General features: G+C 42.2%; 6 protein-coding genes across 10 annotated transcripts; 3 read left to right on the top strand and 3 right to left on the bottom strand.

Annotated features, from left to right (window-relative positions):
• Window positions 1-59: 59 nt before the first annotated feature.
• On the bottom strand, window positions 60-6,272 carry LOC103992627 (chitinase 2). Of its 3 annotated transcripts, none has more exons than XM_018828962.2 (6): window positions 3,994-4,137; window positions 2,853-3,313; window positions 2,262-2,569; window positions 1,439-1,768; window positions 935-1,345; window positions 60-816 (listed from the first exon to the last, which is right to left on the bottom strand). In XM_018828962.2, the coding sequence occupies exons 2-6, from the start codon at window positions 3,007-3,009 to the stop codon at window positions 778-780; spliced, it is 1,245 nt and encodes a 414-aa protein (XP_018684507.2). In that variant the 5' UTR covers window positions 3,010-3,313; window positions 3,994-4,137; the 3' UTR covers window positions 60-777. The 3 variants fall into 3 exon arrangements, with proteins under 3 accessions (XP_018684507.2, XP_009410688.2, XP_065016176.1); XM_009412413.3 differs by having other exon boundaries at window positions 2,292-2,569; XM_065160104.1 differs by lacking the exons at window positions 60-816; window positions 935-1,345; window positions 1,439-1,768; window positions 2,262-2,569 and adding an exon at window positions 5,473-6,272 and having other exon boundaries at window positions 2,936-3,313; window positions 3,994-5,294.
• A 9-nt stretch (window positions 6,273-6,281) lies between these two features.
• Window positions 6,282-9,042, bottom strand: LOC135643304 (pentatricopeptide repeat-containing protein At3g29230-like). Its single transcript, XM_065160100.1, has 2 exons — window positions 6,779-9,042; window positions 6,282-6,679 (listed from the first exon to the last, which is right to left on the bottom strand). Exon 1 carries the CDS (start codon window positions 8,964-8,966, stop codon window positions 6,954-6,956), a length of 2,013 nt encoding a protein of 670 aa, XP_065016172.1. The 5' UTR covers window positions 8,967-9,042; the 3' UTR covers window positions 6,282-6,679; window positions 6,779-6,953.
• LOC135643305 (pentatricopeptide repeat-containing protein At3g21470-like) lies at window positions 8,893-10,913 on the top strand. The gene is made up of 2 exons (XM_065160101.1): window positions 8,893-10,598; window positions 10,782-10,913. The coding sequence occupies exon 1, from the start codon at window positions 8,975-8,977 to the stop codon at window positions 10,580-10,582; it is 1,608 nt and encodes a 535-aa protein (XP_065016173.1). The 5' UTR covers window positions 8,893-8,974; the 3' UTR covers window positions 10,583-10,598; window positions 10,782-10,913.
• Window positions 10,804-16,597, top strand: LOC135643306 (probable glucuronosyltransferase GUT1). Its single transcript, XM_065160102.1, has 8 exons — window positions 10,804-11,299; window positions 11,496-11,642; window positions 11,924-11,988; window positions 12,089-12,158; window positions 14,074-14,295; window positions 14,968-15,111; window positions 15,916-16,051; window positions 16,129-16,597. Exons 1-8 carry the CDS (start codon window positions 10,931-10,933, stop codon window positions 16,356-16,358), a joined length of 1,383 nt encoding a protein of 460 aa, XP_065016174.1. The 5' UTR covers window positions 10,804-10,930; the 3' UTR covers window positions 16,359-16,597.
• Window positions 16,598-17,339: 742 nt separating this feature from the next.
• On the top strand, window positions 17,340-23,763 carry LOC135585200 (transcription factor HEC3-like). 3 transcript variants are annotated; one of them, XM_065159599.1, is made up of 5 exons: window positions 17,340-17,672; window positions 17,750-17,889; window positions 19,132-19,203; window positions 21,702-21,774; window positions 22,433-23,763. In XM_065159599.1, exon 5 carries the CDS (start codon window positions 22,890-22,892, stop codon window positions 23,430-23,432), a length of 543 nt encoding a protein of 180 aa, XP_065015671.1. In that variant the 5' UTR covers window positions 17,340-17,672; window positions 17,750-17,889; window positions 19,132-19,203; window positions 21,702-21,774; window positions 22,433-22,889; the 3' UTR covers window positions 23,433-23,763. The 3 variants fall into 3 exon arrangements, with proteins under 3 accessions (XP_065015671.1, XP_065015672.1, XP_065015673.1); XM_065159600.1 differs by lacking the exon at window positions 19,132-19,203; XM_065159601.1 differs by lacking the exons at window positions 17,340-17,672; window positions 17,750-17,889; window positions 19,132-19,203 and adding an exon at window positions 20,139-20,452.
• A 441-nt stretch (window positions 23,764-24,204) lies between these two features.
• LOC135641986 (putative UDP-glucuronate:xylan alpha-glucuronosyltransferase 3) lies at window positions 24,205-27,642 on the bottom strand. The gene is made up of 5 exons (XM_065157715.1): window positions 27,572-27,642; window positions 27,273-27,400; window positions 26,350-26,550; window positions 25,643-26,283; window positions 24,205-25,541 (listed from the first exon to the last, which is right to left on the bottom strand). The coding sequence occupies exons 2-5, from the start codon at window positions 27,398-27,400 to the stop codon at window positions 24,541-24,543; spliced, it is 1,971 nt and encodes a 656-aa protein (XP_065013787.1). The 5' UTR covers window positions 27,572-27,642; the 3' UTR covers window positions 24,205-24,540.
• Between the last annotated feature and the right edge of the window lie 357 nt (window positions 27,643-27,999).

Raw genomic sequence — 27,999 nt, 5'->3', positions numbered from 1 at the left:
CACCCAACCAAAGATGTCAAATTCAATTCAGATATCATATCACCAAGAAGACAAAAGTGTCGACTTAAATGTTCTACAATAGACGTCATTTATTATCAAGTAGTAGTTCAGGACACAAACCAGGACTATAATTATTGGCCCCCTCCCTTTGCCAAACGTTGCATCATTAAACATCGAATAAGTACATAAACTAGATGTAGCATGTGACTTCCCATTAACATCCATTCTGAAATAAATGCTGCTGCAGGCAGACAACCGTCCCCCATGAAGTTTGAATGTCAGCTTTTGGTGCAAAGAGGTAAACACCATGAGAAGCCGAAAGAGAATAGAGGCGGCTTTCGTGGAAGAGAAGGATGATAGACTGCCTGATTGGAACAGTAGCTGTGTTGTCTATAGCCATGAGAAGCTCTGAGTGACACTCACTTTTGGTAAATCTGGTGAACACCGAAATAGATACCACGAAATAAATTGCAGTGTTTCAACTTCCACCAGATTCCAGAGAGAGACTAGTAAGAAATAAGTTGTACTTTGGTCGAAGAACCAAAACAAATCAGCGAAGCGCTGCAAAATTTACTGATGAGCATCTCTTCTAAGGCAGAACTCACAAGTAGTGTGAATCCATTTTCTTTTCTTGACATCGTCCTTTCAGTAAATATTGGCCCATAGCTATAACAAACACTTGGCTTTTGATGCTTGAAACCCATATATACAAAAGGGGCCACAGGAATTTAGCTGGAGAGTGTTCTTGCAAGTGATGATAAATACTCAGAAAGAGGATCATTCAAGTGGGGGCACAAATTCACCAAAATCTCCAATCTGATCGATAATTCCAGAACCAAAAAACTTTAATTACAACTACTTAAAAAAAACCTAAAAATATTAATTATAGAAAAACAATTGCATCAGAAAAAGAAAATAGAAAGAAAAAATATACCTGCATGCCCGGTGACCAATGTTGACTTGTTGTATCAGGTCCTGTATGAGGAAGACCTCGCATACCACCATAAACATCATTATCAAAGTAAGGGATTGGATCAATGATGTGATTCAGATTCTCCAAATTGGGCCAATGACCAGATGGGTTTGGGGCAAATGGAGTACTTGGCTCGACAGACACATAGGGATTTCCATCCCCAATAAGATCATTCAGCTCAACATACTGTTTACTATCAAGTTCTTGTAGCGTAGGACACAAGGCAGTTTCATTGAGAATGTTTTCAATTAGATCGATATTGCCAGAAATCAATTCCCCAATAGAGAGATCGTCTAATTCATTATATACTCCTTCAGGGTCCATAGCTGCAGCTTCATTAACATTCATGCTAGGAATGGTTAAATCAGGCATCTGCAAAGGAGACCACCAAAGACGCATCACATACAACGTAACTAATCATGCATTTGCATCAAAAAGTTCAGAAGAGATGTGAACCATGAGTACCTTGCCATCAGCATTCTCTACGAGTGGAGGGCTATTAAGAAACTCTGCCAACTCCTCCAGAAATATTCCATCAACATCAAGAAGATCATGATCGGAAAGTAACTCAACAGCACTGGAAGCTATAGGCTGTTTGCTAACTGGATCCGCCTGTATAGCTTGGTTATCTAATGGTTCTGCACTCAGGCAAGAAGATACACAAGGAAGAGGAAAGGAACTCTCAATAGCCGTGTCATCCTCCCAGTCCTCTTCGTTAAATGGCGCACCATATTGCTCCCCAATTCTAGGACCCAGACCACTCTTTTGGAATACTTTGCAGAGTAAGTAAGCGTCCTGTATTGTATAACAAGGAAAGTCTAGTAAGTAAATTGTAAACTAATTAAGTACAACAAGATCAATAGCTTTTGCAAAAGAAAAGGTCAAATTGAATGCAGCATCCTTGCAGTGATATCGAACAAGAAGTAATTGTAAGAAAAGAAAAACATCCCCATAAATTAGCATAGCTATGGTGACTTCCAATTGAACGGCATACTGTTTGATAGTGGCTCCTTCAACCTACTTTTAGTTTTTACAAGGCTACTTTGAAAAAATCTTTCATGGAATGCAGACTCATGACAGGCCAAGCAGTCCCGGTGGATAGTTATGCCCTATGCTCTATAGGTGCCAAGCCAAAAGAATTAAGTGCCCAGGTGATTAACAGGAAGAAGGAACAATAAAGCAGGTAAAAATATAACTAAGCAACCAATACAATAAAGACACTGTATGCATAAAATACTATCCCCCGAGGACATTTTAGAAATGCAGTAACAAAGATCATACATGACACCTTTAAATAAGTATCGGAAGCAAGCTTAACCTGTGCGAATCCAGCATCAACCAATTCCCTGCTCTCTAGTCGGTACTCATACATCACCCAGTTAGTCCTTGTCCCCTTTGGTGGTTTCCCCTCGTGAAAAACTAGAGTCCTTCTCATACCAACCGTACAAGAGTTGTGAATGACAGATTTGTCTTTTCCAGTAGCCTTCCAATAACCACCATCAGTTGCTCGATTTGATCGAGAGCCATTTGAATATTTTTTATCACGATGGCAAAAGAAGTACCACTCAAGATCCCTTGTGCGCAACCGAGATTTTTCTGTGCAAGGCAGAAAGGCTGATAAGAATCAATGCCAACCTAAGAGAGAAAATGATACAACAAAGAAGAACTTCATGGAACAGTTATCTATGTTGGAGGGTGGTGGCTCCCTCGTGATCATTGCACTTGCCAAGAAACAATCCATAATATATTATTTTATCCATGTAGCACTATTTTATACATTGGCAAAATTCTAGGTATTTTGAAGTTTACAAGCAACCGAGAGTAAGATGACATCTTTACCATCCAAAAAGGATCAGATACGAAAGTGACATAAGATTACCTGGGAGTTCCCAAGGGGCGAATTTGTATAGCTCAACTTCAGAAATAGCCTCAGACCGGAAAGGCTTTCCCATTACTTTCCTCTTCAAGTAGTACCAAACAAGCTCAACATCAGTGGGGTGAAAACGGAAGCCCGGTGGGAGGTTGGTCTTAGCCATCACGATCTCTTGTCTATAATACTATAATGAGACTTAAAATTTGATATAGCCAAACAACAATAACAGTATAACTGTGCTTCTCAAAAGTATCCTCAGCAGCGAAAACCTTTGTTGGCTCAGAAATGGAAACCTTTGGATTAAGTTCAGCTCCGAGCCAAAATCTCTGAATTATCAAGTCCAGTGCCGAAATAATGCTCTACGACAACAAAACAACAGACTACGGCATATGAACCGAAAGTCGCACCAAATAAAACTAGGATAGTCCGTTCTGATGTCAAAAGACATTTGATATGCAAGCAGAACCCTGTCAGCAGCAATTACATGTTACAAACCAGATTATTTACTGAATAAGCATCAAGTGATAAAAATGGAAAAGGCAAAAACTCAGGCTAAAGTAAATACGGCGGCGGCAGCAGCATCATCATCATCATCAGGTGATGAAACCAAAACCAGAGACACAAAATCTTACAGTATGAGATAAACATGATTGATGCTCCAAAGAAACAAGATGCTCAAACAGGAGAAGGGACCAAAACCTATATATAGAAAAGGGCTTCCAGAGATTACAAAGAATATAGATAGATCTACACCCGAATTTTCAGAGTCGGTCTGATCTGACTCGGAAAAACATCACAAGGATCATAAACTCTGCATATGCATACAGACCTACGCTACTAGTGATCGGAACAAGTACATAGCAGATCCGTTGACTTTGATCAACCGGATCGGTTGACCGAACTACTCAGCACAACCCACCTCAATCAACAGATCTACAGAGAACCAAAACTCTAGCATGGAAAAACACAAGATCTAATCGAAGCAAAAGACGCCGATCATCTCAGACACGGACCGATGCAGCGGACAAACAAAGAACTCAAGCTCGACACCAACTCATCCAAAAAGAACACAGATCGAAGACGGAAGATCGATCGTCGAAACAAAGAAGCGATTACGAGATCGAAGGTTTAGGGATGGCAAACGTACGCCTGGGGAGCTCTATCAAAGCGTAGATCAGTGCGCCGCCCTTGACCCTGTGGGTAACGAAGAAGGAAAGGGGGGGAGGGGAGGAAGCGAGGTTTATATAGGCACGTGATCGACTCGTGCCGTTAGTCGTGTCGCGTTTCGTACATAGCTTCCCACGCACTCCTCCTCTTCCCATTGGCCAAACAGAAAACCTAATGATTCGAATCAAATACGGATCCGGATTTGACCCGAATCCCCGATTGCATGGTACTTACGATGAGCTTCCGACGCACTCCTCCTCTTCCCATTGGCCAATTAGAAACCGTACCGAGTCCATGAATCGAATGTGACCTGAAGCCACGATTGGCACTTCTCTGCTTCCCATTGGCCAATTAGAAATCGTAACAGGTCTCGATAAGGATAAGAGTCGGATTTGACCCGATGCAATCATGATTGCCTCGTGGTGGTCGAGTACACTTGGAGACATCAGAGCCGAGCATCACAATTGGTGCTGTTGTCGAGCAAGAAGGCTTGAGATTTCCTCTCGTAGTAGTACCCGTTGGACGAGGAAGCATCCGCCGAGAACACCATCACCCCGTTCACCTCGAATCCCTTGCACTCGAGCAGCCGTAGGGCGTCGAAGAACGAGTCGCCCTGAATCCCTCTTCCGTTCACCTCGTAACTGGGCAGCAGCTTCGTCGCGTCGAACTGCTTCGCCCGCAGCGCAAATGCCTCCTGGTATCCGCTCGGCCGGCTCACACGCTCGGTGTAGAACTGGTAGTTCACGTAGTCGATGACGCCGCCGTAACGCCGGAAGAGCTCGGCGTAGCGCCAGGCGATGTCGTGGTAGGGCGCGATGGTGGCCACGGTGATCACGCCCTGCTCCTTGAGCTGGGTGAGCAGCTCCCCGATGCAGAAGGTAAAGGTTGTGTCATTCTTCGGGAACACCTCGTAGTCGATGTCGATGCCGTCGAGGTGGTACTCGGCCGCGAGTGACTTGAGAGAGGCGAAGGCGTTGGAGATCCACGACGAGGGGTCGGTCGGGTTGTACCACCGGAGGACCTTGTCGCCGAGGGACCAACCGGAGAGGCTCGCGAGGAACTTGGCGTTGGGGTGGTCGGCTTTCATGGCTCGGACAGCAGTTGGGGTGAGGGTGGAGACCCAGTAGGGGGAGAAGACGCCGTTCTGAGGGGCGCCGGAGGGGTCGGCGTCGATGGCAAAACTCAGAATGAAGTGGAAGTCGATGTTGGGATCGACCGGTACGTCGGAGAGCCTCACTGGATTCCCGGTGGCTCCTATATATTCCATCATCACCTTCCCATCTGCGAAGATTAGTTTACACAGCATCAAATCATTGATCATCCAGACAAGATGAAGCTGCAAGTAAAACAGCGGTGGATCACGATGTGTCGAGCATGCAAGGATCAAAGAAAGGTTTAAATTTCTCATCTATGTGCAAACAAATCTTACTGCGAGCCGAGGGAGAAGAAGAGAATTTACCGCAGGATTGGCAACCGAAGAGGAGAACTGCTGCTAGAGAAAGATGCAGGAGCTTGATGCTGACCATGGCTTCAACCTTGAGCACGGCGAGAACCAGATAGCAAGAGTTATATACTATTATTTCTGTCTGCAGCCGGCTTCGTTGAGCTTCACCTGTGCTCATCAAATATATGGCAGGACATATGATATTATTTCTTCCAGTGTCTTGTGCTTTGATGGAGCTGAGGATGCGAGGCAGGTTCTTCTAACCTTTTCCTCCATAGAGTCCTCTGAGACTTGCCTCTTGTTTTGATAGCTTTGGAACTATATGGCCTGCATATAGTCTCAAAGTTCTAGTTGAATAGTAATTATGTGTACTACTGTTCGTCTGTTCTTTCTACATAGAAGACTGCTTTTCTAGAACATCAATATTTGAGAATTAATCATGCTAATAAACCACTACAACATGAAGTACAGTTTGATGTAAATTATTGGGAACTGTTTGGGCCCGAACAAACAGAACTAATAATATTTTCAAGAGCATCAGGAATCATTGTCGAGACGAAGAAAAAGGAAAAAAAGGAGGTTAAATCGGCTGTTGGAGCATAGAAAACAACATAATCCAAGAAAATAGATTAGGATGAACAAAGGGAATTGAAATTTGATGTATACTGTTGATCTGAAAGGAAGTGAAAGTGAGATACCTTTGATCATTGTATTATCAAAGACTCTGCAGTTTGCATTCATAAAAGCAAAGCTGTGAACATCCATATATCAAATTCAAAATTTTGAGACTGCATTTATGGCCTAATGTTTGGTACCATATCTGATTCAGGAAACAAGTAGGAGATTTATGACAAATATTGATTGTTCTACAAAGGAAAGGACTAATGTCCTCAGCTGAGAAGCTCTAAAGAACTTAGCTACAATATATTTTATTTTTTCTATGGTATTAAGGGAAAATTTGGATCTAGAATTTAGAAAGAACGGTGCAGAACTATACAAAAATTACCTGAAAGTTAAGATTATATAAATAGAAACACTTCTTCTGAAAGTTTCAGATACCAAACATGTACCGATAAACATCCAGTGTGGCAGGTAATCCAAATGACTGCTTGAGGTTGCACACCAATCAAAGAACTAACTCCTTGACTTGAGCAGAGAATAAGCAGCTGACAGGCAGGTGCACGGTTGATCTTTGTATCAGCACAGTTAAACAGATCGGCCTCTGCAAACCACCATACACCCCACCAAGATGAGAAGGAAACACCAGATCATTCAACAATGAGTAACTACTGCAGATATGATTGCATAGACTTCTTAATACCATGGTGTTAGAAATCTGATGAATATGCATCCGATTATGTTGTTGATGGACACTCTGTTTTGCATATATATATATATATATATATATATATATATATATATATGCTGTTTGTCAATTTCGGCACAAAACTTCTCATGCACAAACAGATGATACTTTCTCCTCGGCATATCAACAGCTACAAGTCTGCATTAGCATACAATAAGCCAAGTTGGCCTCTGAAAGGCGTGTAGCCTAATTGTCTCATTAGCTCTGTTAATCCATCCAAGGCATCATAGATCTCCTTCCTCCTCTTGTGCCTTGTATCCTTGACCAGGAACTCATGGACCTCTCCACCCACTTGGATTGAACTACAACCAGGCACTTTTTTTATTCCCTCCTTTCGCATCATTGCACGAACATTCACAACACTGTCCCACTTTCCTTCTACTGCACCGGAGTTTGAAACCAGAACCTGATAGCAAGAACTCAGTGGCTCTAAATCAACAATTTTTTGACTGACAAACTCTACCAACTCTTGAGCTCCATGAGAAACGCAAGAACTGAGCAAAGTTGCCCATAAAACAGCATTGGGCTCCATGGGCATGTTCTGAATAAATTTGAGTGCTTTTTCCAACTTCCCTGCACGGCCAAGGAGGTCTACCATGCATCCATAATGCTCCATTCTTGGCCGAATGCCATATTTTTCCACCATTTGTTTATATATGATCTGACCTTCTTCAACAAAGCCTCCATGAGTGCATGCAGATAAAACAGCAATGAAGATAACATCATCAACTTCCATTCCTTTCATGCTCATTCTCTCGAAAAGGGCCAAAGCATCTCTACATTGCCCATTGTAAGCTAAGCCTGAGATCATCGTTGTCCATGTTATGATGCATTTTCTTGGCATCTGTTTAAACACAGACTCAGAATACTTGATGTCCCCACACTTTGCAAACATATCAATAAGAGCATTTCCCAGTGCAATTGTTAGGTGAATGTTGTTCTTCTTTATGTAGGAGTGGATCCAATTTCCATGCTCAAGACTTCCCAAATGAGCACAGGCTGAGATGACACTGGTGAGGGTAGCCTCATCTGGCGGAAACCTCCTCTCTAGCAACATCAATTGAAACATGCTCAGTGCCTCGTTAAATCGACAGTTCTCATTGTATCCCGCTATCATTGCATTCCATGAAACCACATTTTTCACTGGCATTTCATCGAAGACCTTCCTTGCACATTCTAAATCACCAATTTTGGTATAAGCCGATATCATAGTTGTCCAAGAAACCACATCTTTGTCTTCCATCTGATCAAAAATCGATTTTGCAGCCGAAACATCACCGCTCATCACATATCCTGAGATCAAGGTATTCCACGAAATAGTGTTCCTCGTTGGCATCTGGTCAAACACCGATCGAGCTGAGGCCATGTCTCCAATCCGAGAAAGACCCGTGATAACTGAATTCCAAGAAACAACATTCCTCTCAGGCATCAACTCAAAAATAGCCATAGCCCGTGCCATGTCCCTACGTTCCATGTACGCCCCAATGATCGAATTCCATGAAACCACATCCCTTTCAGACATATCATCAAATAATTGACGGGCCAAGTCAATATCCTTGGTACATCTCGCGTAAGTACCTAAGAGGGCATTCTGAACAAAGATATAGCACCCAAATCCAAATCTTAGAATTAGGCAATGAACTCCTTTACTCCACTTCAAAGACTCCAAGGATTCGCAGGCTTTCAGGAGGAAAGAGAAGGTGAAGTTGTTCGGTGGAATTCCCAAAGCCCTCATCTTGTTGCAAGCGGAGAAGGCTTCATTCTGGCATCCTTTCTCGACAAAGCATTTGATCATGGTATTATGCACAACGACATTCCGGCTTCGAGCATTCTGGAAGATCCGCATGGCATAGTTTAGGGAGTGGAAAGCTGAAGAGAGATCCATGAGCTTGGCAAGGATAAAACTGTTTTCTCCCAGAGAATGTACAATAATCTGGAGATGAATCTGCTTCAGCTCCCTCAAACTTTTGACCTTCTGGATTATTTGGAGCATCTTCTGCTCCATCTTCCCCGGAAATGAAGCTTGCATGACAGTTATTATAGTTGAGAAGGGTACCTGGGTAAACTGGAGAATGCGTGCACCTGCTGCTCTATATAAGCTCGAGAAGACGGTAAGAGTAGCTTTACCATAATGCCCTAACATTGGTTGTAATGCCGCCAGGCCACCTCTACGTGAGGCAGCTCCATGTCTCTCTTCTATCCAAAGCAACACAGGATCCACTGCTGTGGACTCAGCTGTTTAGAGATTACCTCTCTCATGGCTTTCCAAAGGAAGCTCTCCTCATATACACCCGAAATCTACCAAACAGAGCCCATCAACGTATCCTGCCTTTGGTCCTCAAGGCATGCACCTCACTCTCTTTCGTCGCGCTTGGACAATCTCTGCATGCGGAGTCGGTGAAGTATGGGATAGACCATGAGCTCCTGGTCGGGACCTCCTTGGTTTCCATGTACTGTAAATGCCATCGAACGACAGACGCTAGAAGGATGTTTGAGGAAATGCCGGAAAAGAATGCGGTGACCTTTAATGCGATGATGAGCGGATACTCCATGGTTGGTGAGATGGGCTCAGCTTTGGACCTCCTCGATCGGATGCCCGGAAAGACTCCGGTGACCTGGGTTGTTTTGATTGAAGGTTTCGCGAGAATCGGTGATACCGTTGCCGCGAGGCGCTTGTTCGACCAGATCACGGACCAGCTGAGGACGGTCCCGGCATGGACTGTTATGGTCCATGGCTATATTATTAACGGTGAGACGGATGCAGCGAGGACGTTGTTCGACCAAATGCCGTGCAGGAATGCCTTCGTGTGGTCATCGATGATCACAGGGTACTTCAAGAAGGGCGACGCTGCGGAGGCCCAGAGACTGTTCGATCAAATTCCCGTGCGGAACTTGGTGAATTGGAATGCGCTGATCGCGGGTTACACCCAGATTGGATGCTGCGAGAAGGCATTGGAAGCGTTCAGGCGGATGCGGAGGGATGGTTTCGAACCTGATGAGTTCACAATGGCTAGCTTGCTGTCAGCTTGCGGGCAGCTGGGTTCTCTGCAACATGGTAGAGAGATCCACGAGCTGATCAATGGGCGGAGAATCAAGATGAATTATTTCGTGCTGAATGGGCTGGTTGATATGTACGCAAAGTGCGGGGATGTCGAGCGAGCAAGGAGCATATTCAATGGGATGACCAAAAGGAACGCCTCGTGCTGGAACTCCATGATTTCGGGCCTCGCTAGCCATGGTCAAAGCAGAGAAGCTCTCCGGCTTTTCGCGGCGATGGAGGAGTCGGAAGAGAAGCCCGACGCGATCACATTCCTCGTTCTTCTTTCCGCTTGCACGCACGCAGGATTTGTGAAGGAAGGGCTAGAGATCTTCGCGAAGATGGACAAGTACGGATTGGCCGCGGGAGTAGAGCACTACGGGTGTTTGATCGATCTGTTGGGGCGAGCGGGAAGGGTAGCGGAAGCTTATGACGTGATCCAGAAGATGCCGATGGCGCCGAACGAGGTGGTGTGGGGGGCATTGCTCGGAGCTTGCAAGCTGCATCTGGAGACCGAGGTGGCCGATAAGGTGATCCGCCATGTGGGTCGCTTGAACTCGGTTGCCGGATGCGATGCGCAGTACGTGATTCTATCGAACATTTATGCTGCTTCAGAGAAATGGCAAGAAGCAGAGAAGATAAGGAGGGCAATGCAGGAGCACGGAATCCAGAAGATGCCTGGTTGCAGTTCTGTTGTTGGCGGGGAAGACAAGAGGGGTTGAAAACCCATTTTATTAGGTTTATCAAATTAATTAATTAGCTTACCATTAATTACGTCTTATGTCACTCTAATGAGATCATGAAAACCGATGTGATTAATCATTAAGTTCTTATAATTAGGCCAAAAAAGGCATTTATCGGTTAAGTATTAAAGTATCTTAATTTTCTCAGTTATATTTGCGGTTCTTTTATTCTTCGCAGATAGAGGTCTGTACCGATTTGAATTCGAGCTCTAATCGGTGGGAGTTGAGCTCGAGCTCGAGTTGGTCTTCGATCGAGTTCTGAGTCGATTAGTTTGTTGAGCTCCACTTAACCACTTCGATTCGCTCCACTCCGCTCGATCTGCCCCAATGGGAAGCATCAGCCGCGGCCGCAACCTCGGGCCGGGCGCCGGCGCCGGAGCACTACAGGTGCCGTGCGGACGGGTCCACCAGATCGGCGCGCTCGCCCTCATCGCCGCCACGTTTCTCCTCACCCGCGCCTTCGACCGTCTCTCCTGCGGCCTCTCCTATGGCGGTCTGGCCTCCGTGGCTTCCTCCGCGGCCCTCTTCGATCGGGCCGGCTCCCTCTTCTGGCCCGACCGGGGTTACGGCTCCCGCCTCGACCTCAAGATCTACGTCTACGAGGAGAAGGAGATCGATGGCCTCCGCGAGCTGATGCGCGGGAGGGACGGCCGGATCTCCCCCGACGCCTGCGTCAAGGGCCAGTGGGGAACGCAAGTCTGCCGTTTAACCCTCTCTCATATATCAAGATTCGAATTAATCTTTCCTCGCATTCTTTGTCACTAACAGAATAATATGTTGTTATCTGAAATCTCTGATACCAATTTCCTAAAAGGAGAAGCCCTAAATGTATGCCCATATGCTTCTGATTGTTCGAGTTTGAAGTTGATTTGGTTTGATTGATGTTATATAGGTCAAGATCCACCAACTGCTTCTCAAGTCAAGATTCCGGACAATTCACAAGCAGGAAGCCGATTTCTTCTTTGTTCCGTCGTATGTCAAATGTGTGAGAATGATGGGTGGTTTGAACGATAAAGAAATCAACAAGACATATGTAAAGGTAGATTAATTTTGATTTTCTTTCTTTCTTTCTACAATTTCGAGTGCAATTACAGTTTCAGAATCTTGTACTTGCATACCGTTTTTGTTCATTGGTTGTCAAGAGAGGGGATTTTGTTTATACTTATTCCTTGCTCTTATTTGGAGTCCATGCAATTTTAGTTTATTTGTGTAAGTTGCATTCAACTTAGGTAGTAGATCCATTGGTTTATCTAAAGATTTATGTTTTTCCCTAGACTTCTTTATGATGAAATTGCTCATTGCTTTGTGTTTGATGTTAAGATTCTCAGTCAAATGCCATATTTTCGATACTCAGGAGGCCGCGATCACATATTTGTCTTTCCTAGGTATTATATTTTCTGCTTTTATTTCAAATACAGCTAAGCGTCTCTTTATTTTTAACATACTGTGTTGTGCTTAATCACAATTGTTTCACAAGAAGTGCAGTGGGGCTGGTGCTCACCTGTTTCGCTCTTGGGCAACATTCTTGAATAGGTCAATAATTCTAACTCCAGAGGTATTATTTCTTGTCCTATGTGGGTTTCATATGCATAAACAAATAGAAGAAAAAAGATGATGAGGTGAATAGTTTTTTAAGATCTTTTGTCCATGTTAGTTGTCAAAAAGATTGTTACTACTATTGGTGGTATATAGTGATTATCTTAATCTCATTCACAAGTCTTCCTACATGTTTCAGATTTATAATTTTTGTTGCTGAAGTGTCGTGGTTAAATTTTTATTAAGCACCTTCCCTCGAAAGCAAACCATTTATTTGATTGCGGAGGCGGTTTAATTGCTTACATTAGTTCATTTGGTTCGAATCGATAGTAGTTAAGACAAGGTTGGATTGGAATGTCTGGTAAGGGTTTCAAAAGGTAGCAGATTGCAAATAACACTAAGATAAGACAAGTTGTCTTAAATGCCAGTGAATACCTGTTAGTGTGTTTGTAAGAAGGGCTGAAGGGGTGACTTAGTTCAAATTCATGGCATCATCAGGTGGAGAATAAAAACTACATGTATGGGACCTAAACAAAGGAGAAAGATTGATGCATTCAACATAAATGGTTTGGAACTTAAAAACTTTGTTGCTTCCAGTGACGTTGTTAGTGTTGTTTAAAATTAATCACCAAAAACTATTGGGAGTACGCAAACACGATTAAACTAGCTCTTTCAAATGGACAACTAAGCTTCCTTATTTCTCTTTTGTGTTTGATGGAAAATAGGGGTTTGGAACCACTGAACCAGATAACTAGTAAGCACTTCAAGATCTATCATGGTATCTTTATTAATCCCTACATCGTAAGAATAATTTCTGTTTCTTGTAAGTGAGATAGAAAGTTTCATTCGGAGGGGTTTATTTTGTTTGTGGAACGAAAAGATAGGAAGAACTGCTTAAACTTTTGCCTTTGATATTTAATCTCTTTTCTTAAATGGGTAGAGAATTTGAGAGAAGATCCCAATGCTAGGAAATGAAACCAGGCTATAGAATAACAACTTTCTACATCTTTGCATATTTTTTAGTTCAAGAAAATGAGTTATATACTCAATTTACTTTTCTATCCTTCAGAAATTTATGTTTTTTCCTCCACCAGTGTGCTTCCTTTTTTCTCAACCATTGTCTTGGTGTAATTACATTAGCATAGTTGACTGGATGATATGCAGGTTTTGGTAAAAATATTAAACTGGCCATATTTTTAAATTCATATGTAAATTAAGCTTTTTTACATTTGTGTCTATATCCTTCATCAAGGCTAAAAGAGATGTATGTCAGAAAGTCTGCAATTCCTTATCTAAAATCTAAGTTAGTGTTTGATTTTCAGAATGACAAGCAAGATGTTTCCTTTTTTTATCGATAATATCTTATTCAATGCTTTTCTTTCCTTTTTATACTTATCCTTTTGTTCTTCTCTTATCTCTTTTTCTCGTTTCTCGTTTTCTCCTCTTCTTTTTGTTTCTTCTCTTCTCTTTAATGTTAAATATCACCTCATAGCAACCCCATTAGCTGTGAGCCAAACAATATCAGATTAAGGTCGCTATGTGTATCAGCGTGATTCTAGTGTTTTATGTTTGTGTTGGAATTTTTAGTTATTGTCCCTTAGCTTAGAGAAATCATGCTACATTGTTATTTTAGGACTGCAAGCTCATTGTGATGCTCCTGAGTATATTTAAACTTGTATGTGTACAAAAAAAATAAAGTATAAGTAGCTTATGTTTCTAGTGAAGTCTTTTCTGATTATTGCTTGGTTCTAAGGTTTCCCCACTATCTTTTTATGGTGATTCCACTAAAAATATTAGTCATTTGTGTTGCATGTTGTAGAATATTAATTTTGGTGTATCTTAGTTTTACATTCATCTATTTTAGTATTCATATTTCATTATTTTATTGACCGTGCATATGTACTTGTTGAAATGATGGTTATCTATTTTTTTAGGGTGATCGCACCGATAAGCGTGACATTAGTGCTTTTAATTCTTGGAAGGATATTATCATTCCTGGAAATGTTGATGACGGAATGACCAAATTTTATGGCTCCAATGTGGTCCAACCTATTCCATTATCAAAGAGGAAGCACTTGGCGAACTTTTTAGGACGTGCCCAGGGTAAGGTTGGTCGCCTTCGATTGGTGGAACTTGCTAAACAATATCCTGATAAGGTTAGTCTATTATTATGATATATTTAATCTTCATACATAAATTTTGTTTTCCTAACTTGAAATCCCATGCTGCTTATTAGGTTGACTGATATTTAATATTAAATGAAAAAAGTCAGCTATGAGAGATATATCAAGATAGCCCAACAGCAATGGTAGCATGGTATATTTGAATCCAAGCTTGTTTACACATATAAGCACAAGTCACCGTGAGCTACATGTGACCTTAAAGCTGGTAATACATGGAAATCATCCATAAACAAAAGCCTTATTCTTGGAAGAAGGGATTTCAAGTTTTCTAGCCATATATATTTGGATATATGCACAATATAGATTATGATACAAGATGTTCTGCTCAAGGATAGGCTGGAATACACTAAATTTTTCTCTTGGGTAGAAGCCATAAACATTATCGCACAAGTTGAACTCTGATAGATCAGAAAAGCTTTTGGTATGTTGGGCTTTTGGAAATATAGAAACTTGAGGTGTCTGGTGCTTATGTTTTTATGAAGATTTTGTTCTTCTATCTGCAAACAAAAGAGGCAAGATAAGAGCAAAGAAGATAATTTAACTAAAGTAAATGGGAAAATGTGCTATTGAATTAAAGAGTGTTTTGATTTCATTCTCAGTATTATTTGATTTCCTGAACATCAAGCATATTGATTTCATTTGCAGCTGGAATCTCCAGAGTTGCAACTCACAGGGCCTAACAAGTTGGGAAGGACTGACTACTTCAATCACTTGAAGAATGCTAAGTTTTGCTTAGCTCCACGTGGCGAGTCATCATGGACACTTCGCTTTTACGAGTCATTCTTTGTGGTCTCTCTCTCTCCTCTCTCTCTCTCTCTCTCTCGTCTCTCTGTGTTGTGTGTGTGTGTGCAATCGTGGAGAGATGCAAACAGAAAAACATGCAAATGATTACACACTCACATAGGCACAATCATGTATGAACACAAGCACATGCATGATACCAATGTTTCTGTAAGTTCAGCCTAGTGGTTGCTGTTAAGACTCACAAAACACAAGCTTGTACATGATAGACATCAAATTGTTATTCCACAACCAAGGTTTATAATACTGTACCGTACCATACCGGTGTTTCGATCTGGGCTCGGTACCGGTACGGTACGGTATATCGAGCGGTACACCCAGGTGTGTTGAGTACTGTAGCACTGCTACAGTGCTACAGTACACTTGGACCGGTAACAGGCGGTCCGCGTACCGACAATCTGTCGGACTGGTATGTACCGCTCGTACCGGGCGGTACAGGTTGGTACTGCAGACCATGTCCACAACATACTTGTCACTGCACACTTTTTCTGGTATTAAGATCTTTTAACTAAAGATTGGTACTCTTTTATCTAAGTATTACCAAATTTGTGTTCATACGTCATACGGATGAATGATTATGATTGTTTAGAGTGATAAATGTAACATAAAGTTATTCATGATATCCAAATAACTGGAGGATAGTAACAATCTTGCCACTTCTATTGTTGGTTCGGATCATCTTATTAAATCTTAAAAGGCATGCACTTTTAAACCTTGCATTTATATTATCGTAACAGAGGTTTGTGGATACATATTTCTGCTGAGTCTCTAATTCGATGAGCTGTAATACAGGAATGTGTCCCTGTCATCTTATCAGATCAAGTTGAGCTGCCTTTCCAAAATGTGATCGACTATACTCAGATATCCATCAAGTGGCCATCTACTCGGATTAGCACACAACTCTTGGAATACCTAGAGACGATACCAGGTTAATTTTTCTTGGGTGCTTTCTTTCTGCTGACTCCCCAACTGTGTCCGATCATCCTGAATGTTTCACACTACCAGATGAAGTGATTGAAGCCATGATAGCTCGTGGGAGACAGGTGAGATGCCTATGGGTATATGCCCCAGAAACCGAGCCATGCTCCGCCATGGTAGGTATCATGTGGGAGCTTCAAAGAAAGGTGAGGCGTTTTCACCAGTCCGGAGAAACATTTTGGCTTCACAATGGCTCCGTCGTTAACAGAGACCTTGTTGAGTTCCATGATTGGAGGCCACCTGTTCCCCTCCCTTGATCATCACATAGTAGCTCTGGAGATTTTGTTTGGAGTTGCTTCATTTCTATATTTCCATCATTTTTGCTCGAATATATGTATATGGACATTTACACCAAACCTGGAACTTGTTTTATATGGTTCCACTCTACCATTACTTTCACAAGAGAGTCTGTCAAACCCATGTGGTATTCTCTCTTTTTTGGATGATGTGATCTTGAAGCTTAACTTTTGAGCATATTATATTTTTCTTGCCTCAATATTCAAGATTATATATCATAAATCATGCCATCTGTGTACCGAATCAGCCAATACTTTTGACTAAACCCTACAAGTGGTCACAACTGTTCTAGTATTAATACCTTGGCTAGCTAGCAGCTACACTGGACATCCAACACTTAGCTGAACTTATAGCTGCAGGGTAGAAATGCAATCAAATGAAGTAATCGGATGCAGCCATTACATTATGAACGTAGTGTATGCCCTAATAGTAAAGTAGGGCATGCTTATAACAAGGAATTGGACCCAACAATTGGCAACCTAATAAATATATATATATAATTTTACTATTTATTGTCTCTCAATTATCAATTTTTTTTTTCTGATTTTTTATTTCATCCATCAAAATCCTATATACGTTTAAGTCACTCATTGCCACTCAATCATCCAGCATCGCTTGACGCCACGATTCATCTGCAACATCAAACACCACTCGACAAAGAGGAAAACTCTATTTCGACGTTGCTCGGTGACGATGCTATTTCGTCGTGAAATGTCGCTTGACGCCGCCTCTACAACGGTGGATGATGATGTAACTCTGTCTTTCGACGTCTCTCGATAATGAAATATATATATATATATATATATATATATATATATATAATTTATAAAATATTATTTATATATATATATATAATTTATAAAAAGATATTGAAGAATATTAAAAATTCTTTAAAATAAATGCAGAAATAATCAATACCCCAAAAGACCGTATGACCGTCCCTTCCTCTTCTCGACTCTTCGTTTTCCGCGTGAAATTTTGAGCCTGTTGCGGAAATCGGCGTCGACGATCGTACGTTGATTCTTCGGGTTCGAAGCTCTCCCACGGTAGAAGTTCGTTTCTTGCTGCCCTCTGGAATTGGATTGGGATCATGAACCGGTAGTTTCGTCGCCTGCCATTCGTTCTTGGATGGAAGTGGCTGATCCGCTTCGATCATCGAGGTCGATTTTGATCTGCGCTGGACGACAGGATGGTCGATTTCGATCTAGGGTTTCAGCTCATCGGAAATGGCGGGCGGCGCTGCGCGAGGACCAACCGTCGGCAGTCTGGCAGGGGTTGGTTGATTTAAACTAGTCTCGAATGATCAACTTTATGTGGGTATCTAACCTCTCTTCCCTTCTTCGATGTGCAGGGTGAAAAACATGTAGTCAGATAACATTCTGGAATGGCGATGTTTCCTTCTTCACATGTCATACTTCTGTTTGGGTTCTTCTGGCAGGCGCTGCTGAAGACCAGAGTTGAGTTGTCCATAAAATGAAGCAGCTTGTTAGGGTAAACCATTCATTCCTTTTTAACTCATTCGTTCTGTATGTTGTTTGGAGTTGAGTGTTTCCAGTAAATCCACAATGTTATTATTGATCAACGTTTACAAATATGAAAACCAACTTTTTCCCTTGGGAAAAAAGATCGCAGCTAACTAGTTGCTTTGATCTTTCAGATATATTCCCTTATTTGATGTTACAGAAGTGAGCTCTCACTTTTACAAATGATTCATTTGATTAAAAAAAGATAATTGTTAAATATTCTTATGGGAAACTTGATGCTGCATCCAATGCCATTTGTCAATCATCATCTCTAAATATTATAGTTATGTTGTAATTTTAGATGTGAGCTCTACTAGAATCAAAAATATTCTGTCAACCACTGCTATCTTACATTTGCTGCTGCCATGAAGTTCCCAGGATTTTAGGAGAAATTGCGTGTTATATCATCTCACTGTTATTAATATTGTTGATACTATTTCTACTGTTATTATAAGACAAAACATCGTAACCATGTACAAAAGAACTCCTTCCAGCTTATTGAAGTAAAAGTCAATAAGTAATTAGAAAATATAGGTACAACAGTCAGCACCTCATCTGTGAATACTACAGACTAGTGTACTCAGCTCTCTCCAGTTTTGAGGTCTGGGAAACATCAATGTATCCAACCTTATATTTAAGAGCAGAAAAATATTTCTACAATTCAAATCCTGATCACCTTAATTACAAAGGAGCAATCTTATCATGACATCAAAGTCTACCTCTAATAAGGTCATTAGAAATCCTTTTATAGTATTGAATACATAGCTGGGAAGTAGGATCAAGTGGCATAACTGTTACGGTCCAAAACCTGAGAGGAATCAGTCCATTGAATGCCATGAGATTGACTAGTTGAAGTCTAATGATGTGTCCTTGAACCAGCTCGGTCCATAGTCCTCTGAGGTAAAATACATACATGTATGTCATGTGATTTTTTGTCATATACACTATAACCAAAATTAAAGCCACTAATAATAACATAGAAGCAATCACATTATAATAATCAAATAAATCTAAATGATCACAGTACCACAGTACCTTCATAAGCCTCAGAGCACCCTTATCCAAGGAAGTCACCAGTCTCAATTTTTTATGGTCTCTCTTGTGCAATAAGTCTTTTAGAAATACCTTTTCAGAGAAGATAAGTAGTTTCAGAACCATCTGTAGCTCATAAATTATACTGACACTAATAAAATATTCCTGTCATCACCAGCTTCTACTGAAGACACAGCTGAGTTGCTCTGTGCCCCATCAGAGGATCCCTCTGGACTTTATGAAGCACATTGTATGTTCTCTCTCTTCCCCCACCCCCCACCCCCCCCCTCCTCCTCCTCTTTTCTCTTTACAATTCAGCTTGGAGTCAAATGAAGGTAATATAAATTACATTGGTCCATAAGTAATTCAAATAACTTATAATATTCAAGGCTATTTCTCCATCACATGGATTGCCATAGTTAAACCCAGGAGTCTTTCATACTTCAAATAACTTAGGAAAATGTTATTAATACTTCCAAGCCAGCAAGTTTCTAGCTACCATAAACACTTGTTGATTTCCTCTGAAATAGACTTCTAGGACACAACCTACCTCATGTCCAAGAAGATCTCAAGTAACTTTCTGTAGTACCTCTACCTTAGCATTGACTTCTTGCATCTCACTGTTTTTCCTCGAGTTGTTTCAGCACATCCTTATCCTTAACTGAGTTGTGTATGGGTCTCCCTCCTCCATCAATTCTTGCCATTAATATGTCAGTGGCTGATATTGTAGATGTCATCGTGTTTCCATACATGTTTATTAACATTAAAAATAATGTTGAATTTGTTACGATTAGAATATTAGAATATTGGTTTGGAGTTTAAGTTTGGTTAAATATTAAGTTATAAATAATTGAGACTCTTTAGAGTTTAGCTCTATAAGAAAAGGTAGAACCTTCTTTCATATGTGTGGCCAAATTATATGAATAAGCAACAGTAGAGGGGGATACAGAGCTCTTCATCTTCTTTAGTTGATAAAGTTTTTCTGTATTCGTTGCTCAGTTCTTTTATATTATTGGTATTTGGATTTCTCTCTTCTCTTTTGTTATTCGATCCATATTATTAATAATATACATATATGTGAGTCGTTTATACTCAGTTATAGTATAAAAAACGTTTGGTTATAAGTGTACAACAATACTAGCATTGCATATTAGTACACCAGCATAACTCTATAGGTAGAAAGCAAGTGACACTGTTAAAAACTTGGGTAAATGAATGTTCTGCACAAACTTGAAGTACTAGGAATTAGTCAAGTTCTACCAGTACATGTACATCTCAAGTGCATGCAAGTATGTCTATGTGGCATTCTCGTGGCATCCATGTATTGTTTAATACGTGTACTTTAATGCCAAAGCATCAATGACTTATAGATGACAGCCTAATGCTCGGTGCCATTTAGGGGGATAGGCTGGGGTCTGGCAATGGAGCCTGCGGCATGGGTTATTTATCCACAGAAACTTTCAGAGAATGATGCAGTCCTGTACTAAAAGATTGAAAAGGTTGGGAGGATACCAGCCATCTTTGCATCATTTATCATATAGAAGACATTTATGTAATTCTCAGCCCTGAAACAAAATAAAACAAATGAAAACTTTTACTATGTATCAGCATAAGAAAATGATGGCCTTCTTTGCATTGACTTCTTTCGAGGCATATATATTCTACTGGTGAGGAACTTTGCTGATTTACTTAATAATCATAGCATTTGGTGTTCAGCTTAACTTGATGTCTGTAATTTATTCAGCAACAACTAAATTCCTTTTCTTTTTCCCTTCTGGTCTTGATACATTTAGGTACAAGAAAGTGAAAATACTAGAGAGAGCAAGCAACTAGAAACTTTACTCGTTCTAAGGATTCTTATTTTCTTTCTTTCAACCATCAATGACACCATCTTGTTCTCCTCTTCAATTTGGTGAGTTGATAGCTACATGCATCAAATTTCATGTCCTTTGGAAGCTCGAAGGGAGCATTAAATTCAAAGCCGGTGTGTGTTCCTCCCCCTCTCCGAATACTGTCAGAAACTTGCTTTGTACTTCTCTTTTCCACTCACGTGCAGAAAGTGAATGCGGTGAGATTTTGTCCAATTCATCTTGGAACTTGTCTTTCCTTTACTAGGCTCTAATAAAGTGAACGACTTGAGGCAGCCCCTCTTTGTCCACATATTTCTCTCTTTCATTTGATTCTGTTCCTCTTTCGATCATGCTCTTCAGTGCTGATGATACTGAAACGATCATGTGACATGTGAGAGTACACCATGCTGAACAACCACCAAAACAACAACTGGTGGCTTTTCTTTCAGGAACTCATACTCTGTAAACATCCATGTAGATTACGGATGGACCAGTTTATAGAAATCCATAGTCACATTGACAGTAGATATGAGATGTCAATATCATCAGAGATTATTGCATGATATTATTCTATCTGCCACAAGTTTTGGAAACCTTATCAAACCTAAGCTTCATTTTATCTAGGTATTCAACAACAACGAATACTATATGTTACTTACCTGGTTTCTACAGTACTACTTAGTTGGAATTCTGTCTGATTCATATTAAGAAATTAGAATAGCAGTCTGACTCTGTTGTCTCTTCTGCATTTTATAGATTTAATCATTTCTGTCACAATGGCTTTCTTAAATTGCATGTCAACAGTAATCTATATATGCTACTCTTCCTTCCCTGCCATCTTACACTACTGTCTCCATTCAAATCAATTCCTGACTTTAACTGTACTTTCCATGTGCAGTAAAAATCCTATTGATGGTTGATTAAATGAGGGACTTTTTCTTTGGCAGAATTACTGCATTCAATCGACTCAGGTACTTCTCAACACTTACTACTTCTCTTCATTGACATCTAGTAAAACATAAATAGGTACTCCTGTGATGAATGAGATTCTATTTTTGTCTCAAGCTTTCTCTAAAAGGAAAAAGAAAGAATAATAGCTTTAAGGAGAAAATGTTGTTACAAAGAAAAAGGTGTATGTAGCAGTGCGGCTCAGATTTTGCACTGTAGAATGTAGGATCGGACCAACTTGTCCTTCAAAAACAATTATATCTGCTCCCAAGAGATCACTCACTATTTTGTAGCCCTCCATATCTCTCATTAGTTATTGTAGGCAGTTTACATCATATCAATGTTGGTCTCAAGTGATCTTTATGTAGTAAAAAATGGAGGGTTACCTCAGATCATTCACAGTCGGTATAAAAATGTACAGATCTTACGAATAATGATTTTTTTTTTTTTTTTGGTAGAGCTCAATGATCTTTATGTAACTGATTTTAAATAGTTGAAAATTGTTCCATCTATCCATCTTTAGCATTTACAATTGCATATTGCTATCTCTAATTTTGTTAGGACAAAGTTGAGTGTCTCTCCAATTTTGTTAGGACAAAGTTGATGAGGCAGTATCCACTATTTATAGCATATCGAACATTTTGTTGTGATCTGAACCAGTGAATTAACCATTCGTTGCAGCCTTCACTACTTGGAAGCACTCTTAGCAGTTGCTTGGCATTTGAGCTCCCAATGGATCTTCGCCCACTAGCCTTCCTTTGGACTTTAGGGAAGAGAGAGAGAGAGAAAGAGTGTGTGTGTGTGTGTGTGGGCGCAAAAAGCCTGCAATCATCCTTCACGAGGAGCAGCAGCGCTATCATGGGATCATTTGGTGGCTTCCTTATTCTTCTCCACAACGCCATTATTCTATTGCCCTCACCATATCTCAACTCAGAAACCAAATGTAAAAGCATGTTACACATCCTATGTGACTGTCAAAAGAGTTCCACCTCTGTCTCACTGTAATAAAAGCCTCCCCTTATCTTCCACCCAATTCTCCCAATTACTTCTTGGATTCATCGGCTTATATATACTCTTCATCTTTGCCATCACTCTTGGATCCACCGCAGTGTCCTCTATCTCTCTTCCTTTGCACTTCATGGATAACATCAGCAACTACTCCGGTAGCAGCTCTTGGGATCTCGAGATGATGCGCATGGCGACTCAGTTCCAACCCCACATCAATTCTCCATGCTTCGCTTACGCGCGCACGGAGGCGGAAGGGAAGCAGGAAGAGGAAGAAGAAGAAGCTCTGGGCGCCGTGAAGGAGATGATGTACCGGATCGCCGCCATGCAGCCGGTGGACGTCGACCCCGCCACCATCAGGAAGCCCAGGCGCCGCAACGTGCGCATCAGCGACGACCCGCAGAGCGTGGCCGCCCGGCACCGGCGCGAGCGGATCAGCGAGCGCTTCCGCATCCTGCAGCGCCTCGTCCCCGGCGGCACCAAGATGGACACCGCCACCATGCTCGACGAGGCCATTCGCTACGTCAAGTTCCTCAAGCGGCAGGTGCAGCAGCTGCAGCCCACGACGGCCGAGGCTCGCGCTTCCTCCTCGTCGCCCTCCTCCTCCGCCATGGGACCTCCTCCGGGATTAGGATTTGGCGCCCATGTCCAGGGCGGCCACCGCCCCATGCACTAAGCTGCAAGCGGCCAGTAAGCAGCAATGGCCGGAGATGATCTCTATATAGCCAAGTCATAAGGTGCAACGAGGATAGTGTACGAGCTACGCATTAAAGATGTAATGCTTGGGGTGCAATAGGAAGGTGCACACAGGGCTACCACTGCGTTCTTGCCTCATTCTTGTGTTCAGTTACCTAAATATGATTGCTCATGTCCAGGAAGAAAGATCAGAAGAAAAGAACAAGACTTTCATCTAATTAACAGCTCAAGTGATGAGTCTCTCCACCACAAACATTTTAAGATATGCATTGACAGTTCATTTTCTTTGTTTGGGAAATGATATTATTCTCTATCAAGACTCACACATCAAAATCACACCATTGCATAATATATTCCTAATTGTAAGGCCCTCTTCCAACAATAGTTTAAATGATATCTTGGGATTAGCTTAAGCATTTAGGTTGTAGAATTTTATGATGGTACCTCTAAATTTTTCTCTGAGATAATAGGAAAATTAATTTCTAAGGGGGATAATACATTTTTTATATCAATTATTTTATCCTTGTATCATACTGTACAACAGAGGAGGTGATGTATGTTTCTTGTGTCAGTGGTAGAAGATAGATAGATAGATAGATAGATAGATAGATAGATCTACATTCTTTGACATGTGACTGGCACATGGCCTCACAAACATCTCTTCAATGTGTGTTCATGGGACCAAATATTATATGAATGAGATGGCATTCAGCTTTTTGCTTGCCAACTTGAGGAAATATACACCCATGTCGTCACAGTCAAGAATTTACTCGCATGTTGATACTGTTCTTTAGCTTATTACATGATTACTGCTCCAAATTCTATCATCCTCCATGCAGAAGACACTACGACGCATCAAATGATCACTCAAATCTTCCATGCAGAGTGGAGAAATCTTGTGAAATTTATGGCAGGAATTAGAACAAAATATGAGTCTGAGATTTGCTTGGTGAATTCTTGCTGATGGCACAGAGTGTGAGCTACGCAGGCGCTCTTCCATGGCCGTCCTAAATCGAGCAGGCTCAGTAGAATGCAAGATGAAGCAAGAACATGTGTCAGATCGTCTTCCTCTGTTTCTACCCTGATTGCTATGAGCTAGGCGGAGCTGCAGCAGAATCATGGGGCGAGTTGGCCTCACCCCAATGCAGCAGCATGCTCTCCCAAGAGCAGAACTCCTCGGCGCAAACACCCAATCTTGGATCGGTGATGTTCTGCTTCCAGTGCCCGTCGGGGTACTTCGCCTTCTCCGCCTGCCTCCGGATGTGCTCCAAGTACGCCTTCGTCTTCGTCGGCAGAAGACAGAACCCCCGAAGGTTTTCCGGCAACGCGTCGTGCACTCTCCACCACGTCGCATGGGCCGCGTCGCTGGCGAAATCCCGGTACGACTGCAGGTTCCAGTTGCAATCGTAGTCCCGGAAGCACAGCCACGGCTTCAGCCCCAGGTAGTGCAGCACGTACAGAGCCGGTGGATCCGCCCCCATCAAGCCGTTCTTCTTCGCCTTCCTCCTCTCCGTGTCGCCGACCCAGAAGTGCTTCAGGAAGTTCGTGTTCCTCGGCACGCGGTGCCACCACGTGAAGATCTCGTTCAGGTAGCCCTGGTCGCCGCCGTTGTAGGAGGTGATCTCGTCCACGTGATCCATCAGCATCCGGAACGTGCAGTCGGAGGGCTCCACCACCATGACGCCGGAGTTGAAGAGGGTGGCGTTGTTCCCCACCGCGCTCACCTCCGGCATCGCGAAGAGGAAGTCGATGTTCCTCAGCACCAGCAGGTCGGCGTCGATGAACACCACCTTGTCGTAGTCGGTGAGCTGCCACAGCCGGAACTTGCTGTAGTTCCACTCGTTGTAGGCGTCGCGCTTGGCCTTGGGGTTGCGTATCCTCTCGATGGTTCTCAGCTTCCACCCTGCAGCTTCCAGGCCGCCTCGATCGCGTCGGCTGATCGTTTCATCCACGAGGATGACGAGATCCCTCGCAGATCCCGACGAGCGAAGGCTTTGGGCTGCGGCGATCGCTCCGCACACGTAGTGCTCTGCCGAGTGCAGTATCGTAGCATATGCTTCTCGTTTCCCGGCCTCCGTGTAGATCCGCACTGCGAGCACGCAGCGGAGAGCAACTCGTGAATCGTCCTGAGAGTTCGTTAATGGCCGTGCATCCACAAAGCTCTCAGAGACATGTAGTCGAACGACCGACCTTTCTCTTCATATGGGATTGCAAGTTCGCATGACCCAACCGGAAGCCGAAGCTTCTCCTCCAGTGTCGCTGGATCAGGCTTGTACAGCCAAAGACTCCCTTCGTGCCTCACGAGATCTCTGCAGGTGAAGAGGTTGGGAAGAGGGAGGCAATCGGTGAGAAGGACACGGAGTGCCGCAGAGGCAGCAGCCAGTTTGGCTGCTACAAGCTGCAGGTGCAACCTGGCGACATCCCTGGACCAGCGCCCTGACCTGTCACAGGGCAGCTTGACGGCGACAAGTTGGAAACTTTCTGACCCTCTCTTGACGCGAGGCTGAGGAAGAGAGGGACAAGCGGGCGCTACTCCACTCTCCTCTTCCTCGTCGATCCACTCGGGGTAGAGAAGCTCCCAGGTGAGGTTTGTGTCAGCGTGATCCAGATGCACCGAGGAAAGCTCTGCATGTGGCGGCAGTGTTTGCTGCCAAGATCTGACCTCGGACAAGTTGAAATTTAGCAAGCCAATTCTGAGATTTCCATCTCCGGCACAGTCGATATCCTCGAGAGTGCTTGATACTTGGCCCCAATCAACATCCAAACGCGAGATATATCGAGGATCTGCGAGCGTCGTTTGCCAAATCCGTGCTACGTCTCCAAACCGAGACCTGTTTGAAGAAATGAAGGTGTCACCAAAGCATGAGGCAACTCAATTAGACCAGAGAAAACTGTACCCTGAACTTGAGTGCAGTAGTTGATCTTTGCGAGTTATGGGGGAGAAGGCAAGCGTTAGAACCATGCAACAGGCGAGGACGAACAGAGCAAGCTTCAAAGACGAAAGCTTGCGACCGGAGCTGCTCTCTGGAAATAGGAACTTGCGGTCGTCTCCTCCGACAACTTTCAGCTTTTGGGCTTTAGTTTTGCCTGTGTCATCCCTGAAACAACAAGAGAACTCACGAGACTGTTCAGAAAAGGCTTCACCGAGAAAGGGGAATTGAAATCCATATGCCAATATGCAGAAGACAGAGTTTGCACGATGAAATTGTTGAAACAGCAATGAGGAGAAAGCTTGAAATCTTTCAACTTTAAAGCTTCCATAAGATCTGTAAGCCGAGCCAATGGTTTAAGATGTTGGCTTATAGTCTCACATCAGGAAAATCAAGCTTTCATCTCCTATTACAACTATAAATAAGGGTCTGGACTTTGAAGTCAGATGCATCATAAGAAAATCTAATTATTTGTTTTAGGCTTTTCGTTTAGTAACATCTTCCTAAGACATTTGTAATAGTCTCTTTTTATAGTAATGTTTTGCTCCTAATTCGTCCGTGGATGTAGGTCAATTGATCGAATCACGTAAATCTGATGTTCTTATCTTTTTTTATTTTTTTTATTTTTTTATCTTTGTTAGGTTATCAAAATTATCCATTGATAAATTTTCTGGAGCTGGTTCTAACAATATAACTACCGATCAAACACAACTTCTTACGTAGAGAAGTCACAGCTTTGAATCCCCATGAGAAGATGTTGCTCTCTCCATCTCTTCCATAGCACATAAATCATTAGTGAGCCATGATGAACTTAGAACAGTCACACTTCTCAAGACAAAATGGAATCCAACTTGTGAAGATACAAAGAGAGAGAGAGTAGAACTACTTACTCTGTGGATGCCAACCGATGCCGGGAGTCGGTGGAAATGGGAGACGAAGAAAGAGGGCCTTTCATGGGTGTTGAAGTTGGCAACACAGGTTTCATCTGGCATCCATGTGGGAGAAACATCACTCTCATCTGTGGATACACAGACACACACACACAGAGTTGAATCAAAATTACATAGATGCATCTGTATACCAAACTGAATTCATGGAGGAAATGATCCGATTATTATGTTTAATCCAATGGAAGAATGAGCGATTACAATGTCCAACAGGAAATCTGATGGCAGAAAGAGAGACATACCGAGAAGCAGAATCAACCCGAAGAAATGATCCTGAAGTCAGACCAGCTCAAATGCTCTAGTTTCAAGGAAGAAGAAGAAGAAGAAGAAGAGAGAGAGATATTGGTGGGGGATTATGATCCCTTTATTGCTGTTCGTTTACCCTGCCCAGGAAGGCAGGGGAATGCCTTTCACCTTCACCAAGATTTTGGAGGTTGGCTTCATGGCAATTATGAACATGGTGATCATTCAGGAAATAGAGTAAGTTTGAGCCATGTAAAGTGACACACATTTTAGCTAGTTTTGTAAGGTGTAATAAGATGGACTGTATTTGGAGGTGAAATTGGCCTTTTGATTTGCTTTCTCTTTTGAGTTTCTGATGAGCAAAGATTAGGTTATTATACACTTCTTTCTTAATATATAATATTTATTTTTTAAAAATTATATGATG

This window comes from Musa acuminata, chromosome BXJ3-7, assembly GCF_036884655.1.
Source record: "Musa acuminata AAA Group cultivar baxijiao chromosome BXJ3-7, Cavendish_Baxijiao_AAA, whole genome shotgun sequence".
In the NCBI taxonomy this organism is placed as follows: Eukaryota; Viridiplantae; Streptophyta; class Magnoliopsida; order Zingiberales; family Musaceae; genus Musa; species Musa acuminata.
Note: the sequence above shows the minus strand (reverse complement) of the source record. Positions and strands in the feature narration are given on the sequence as shown.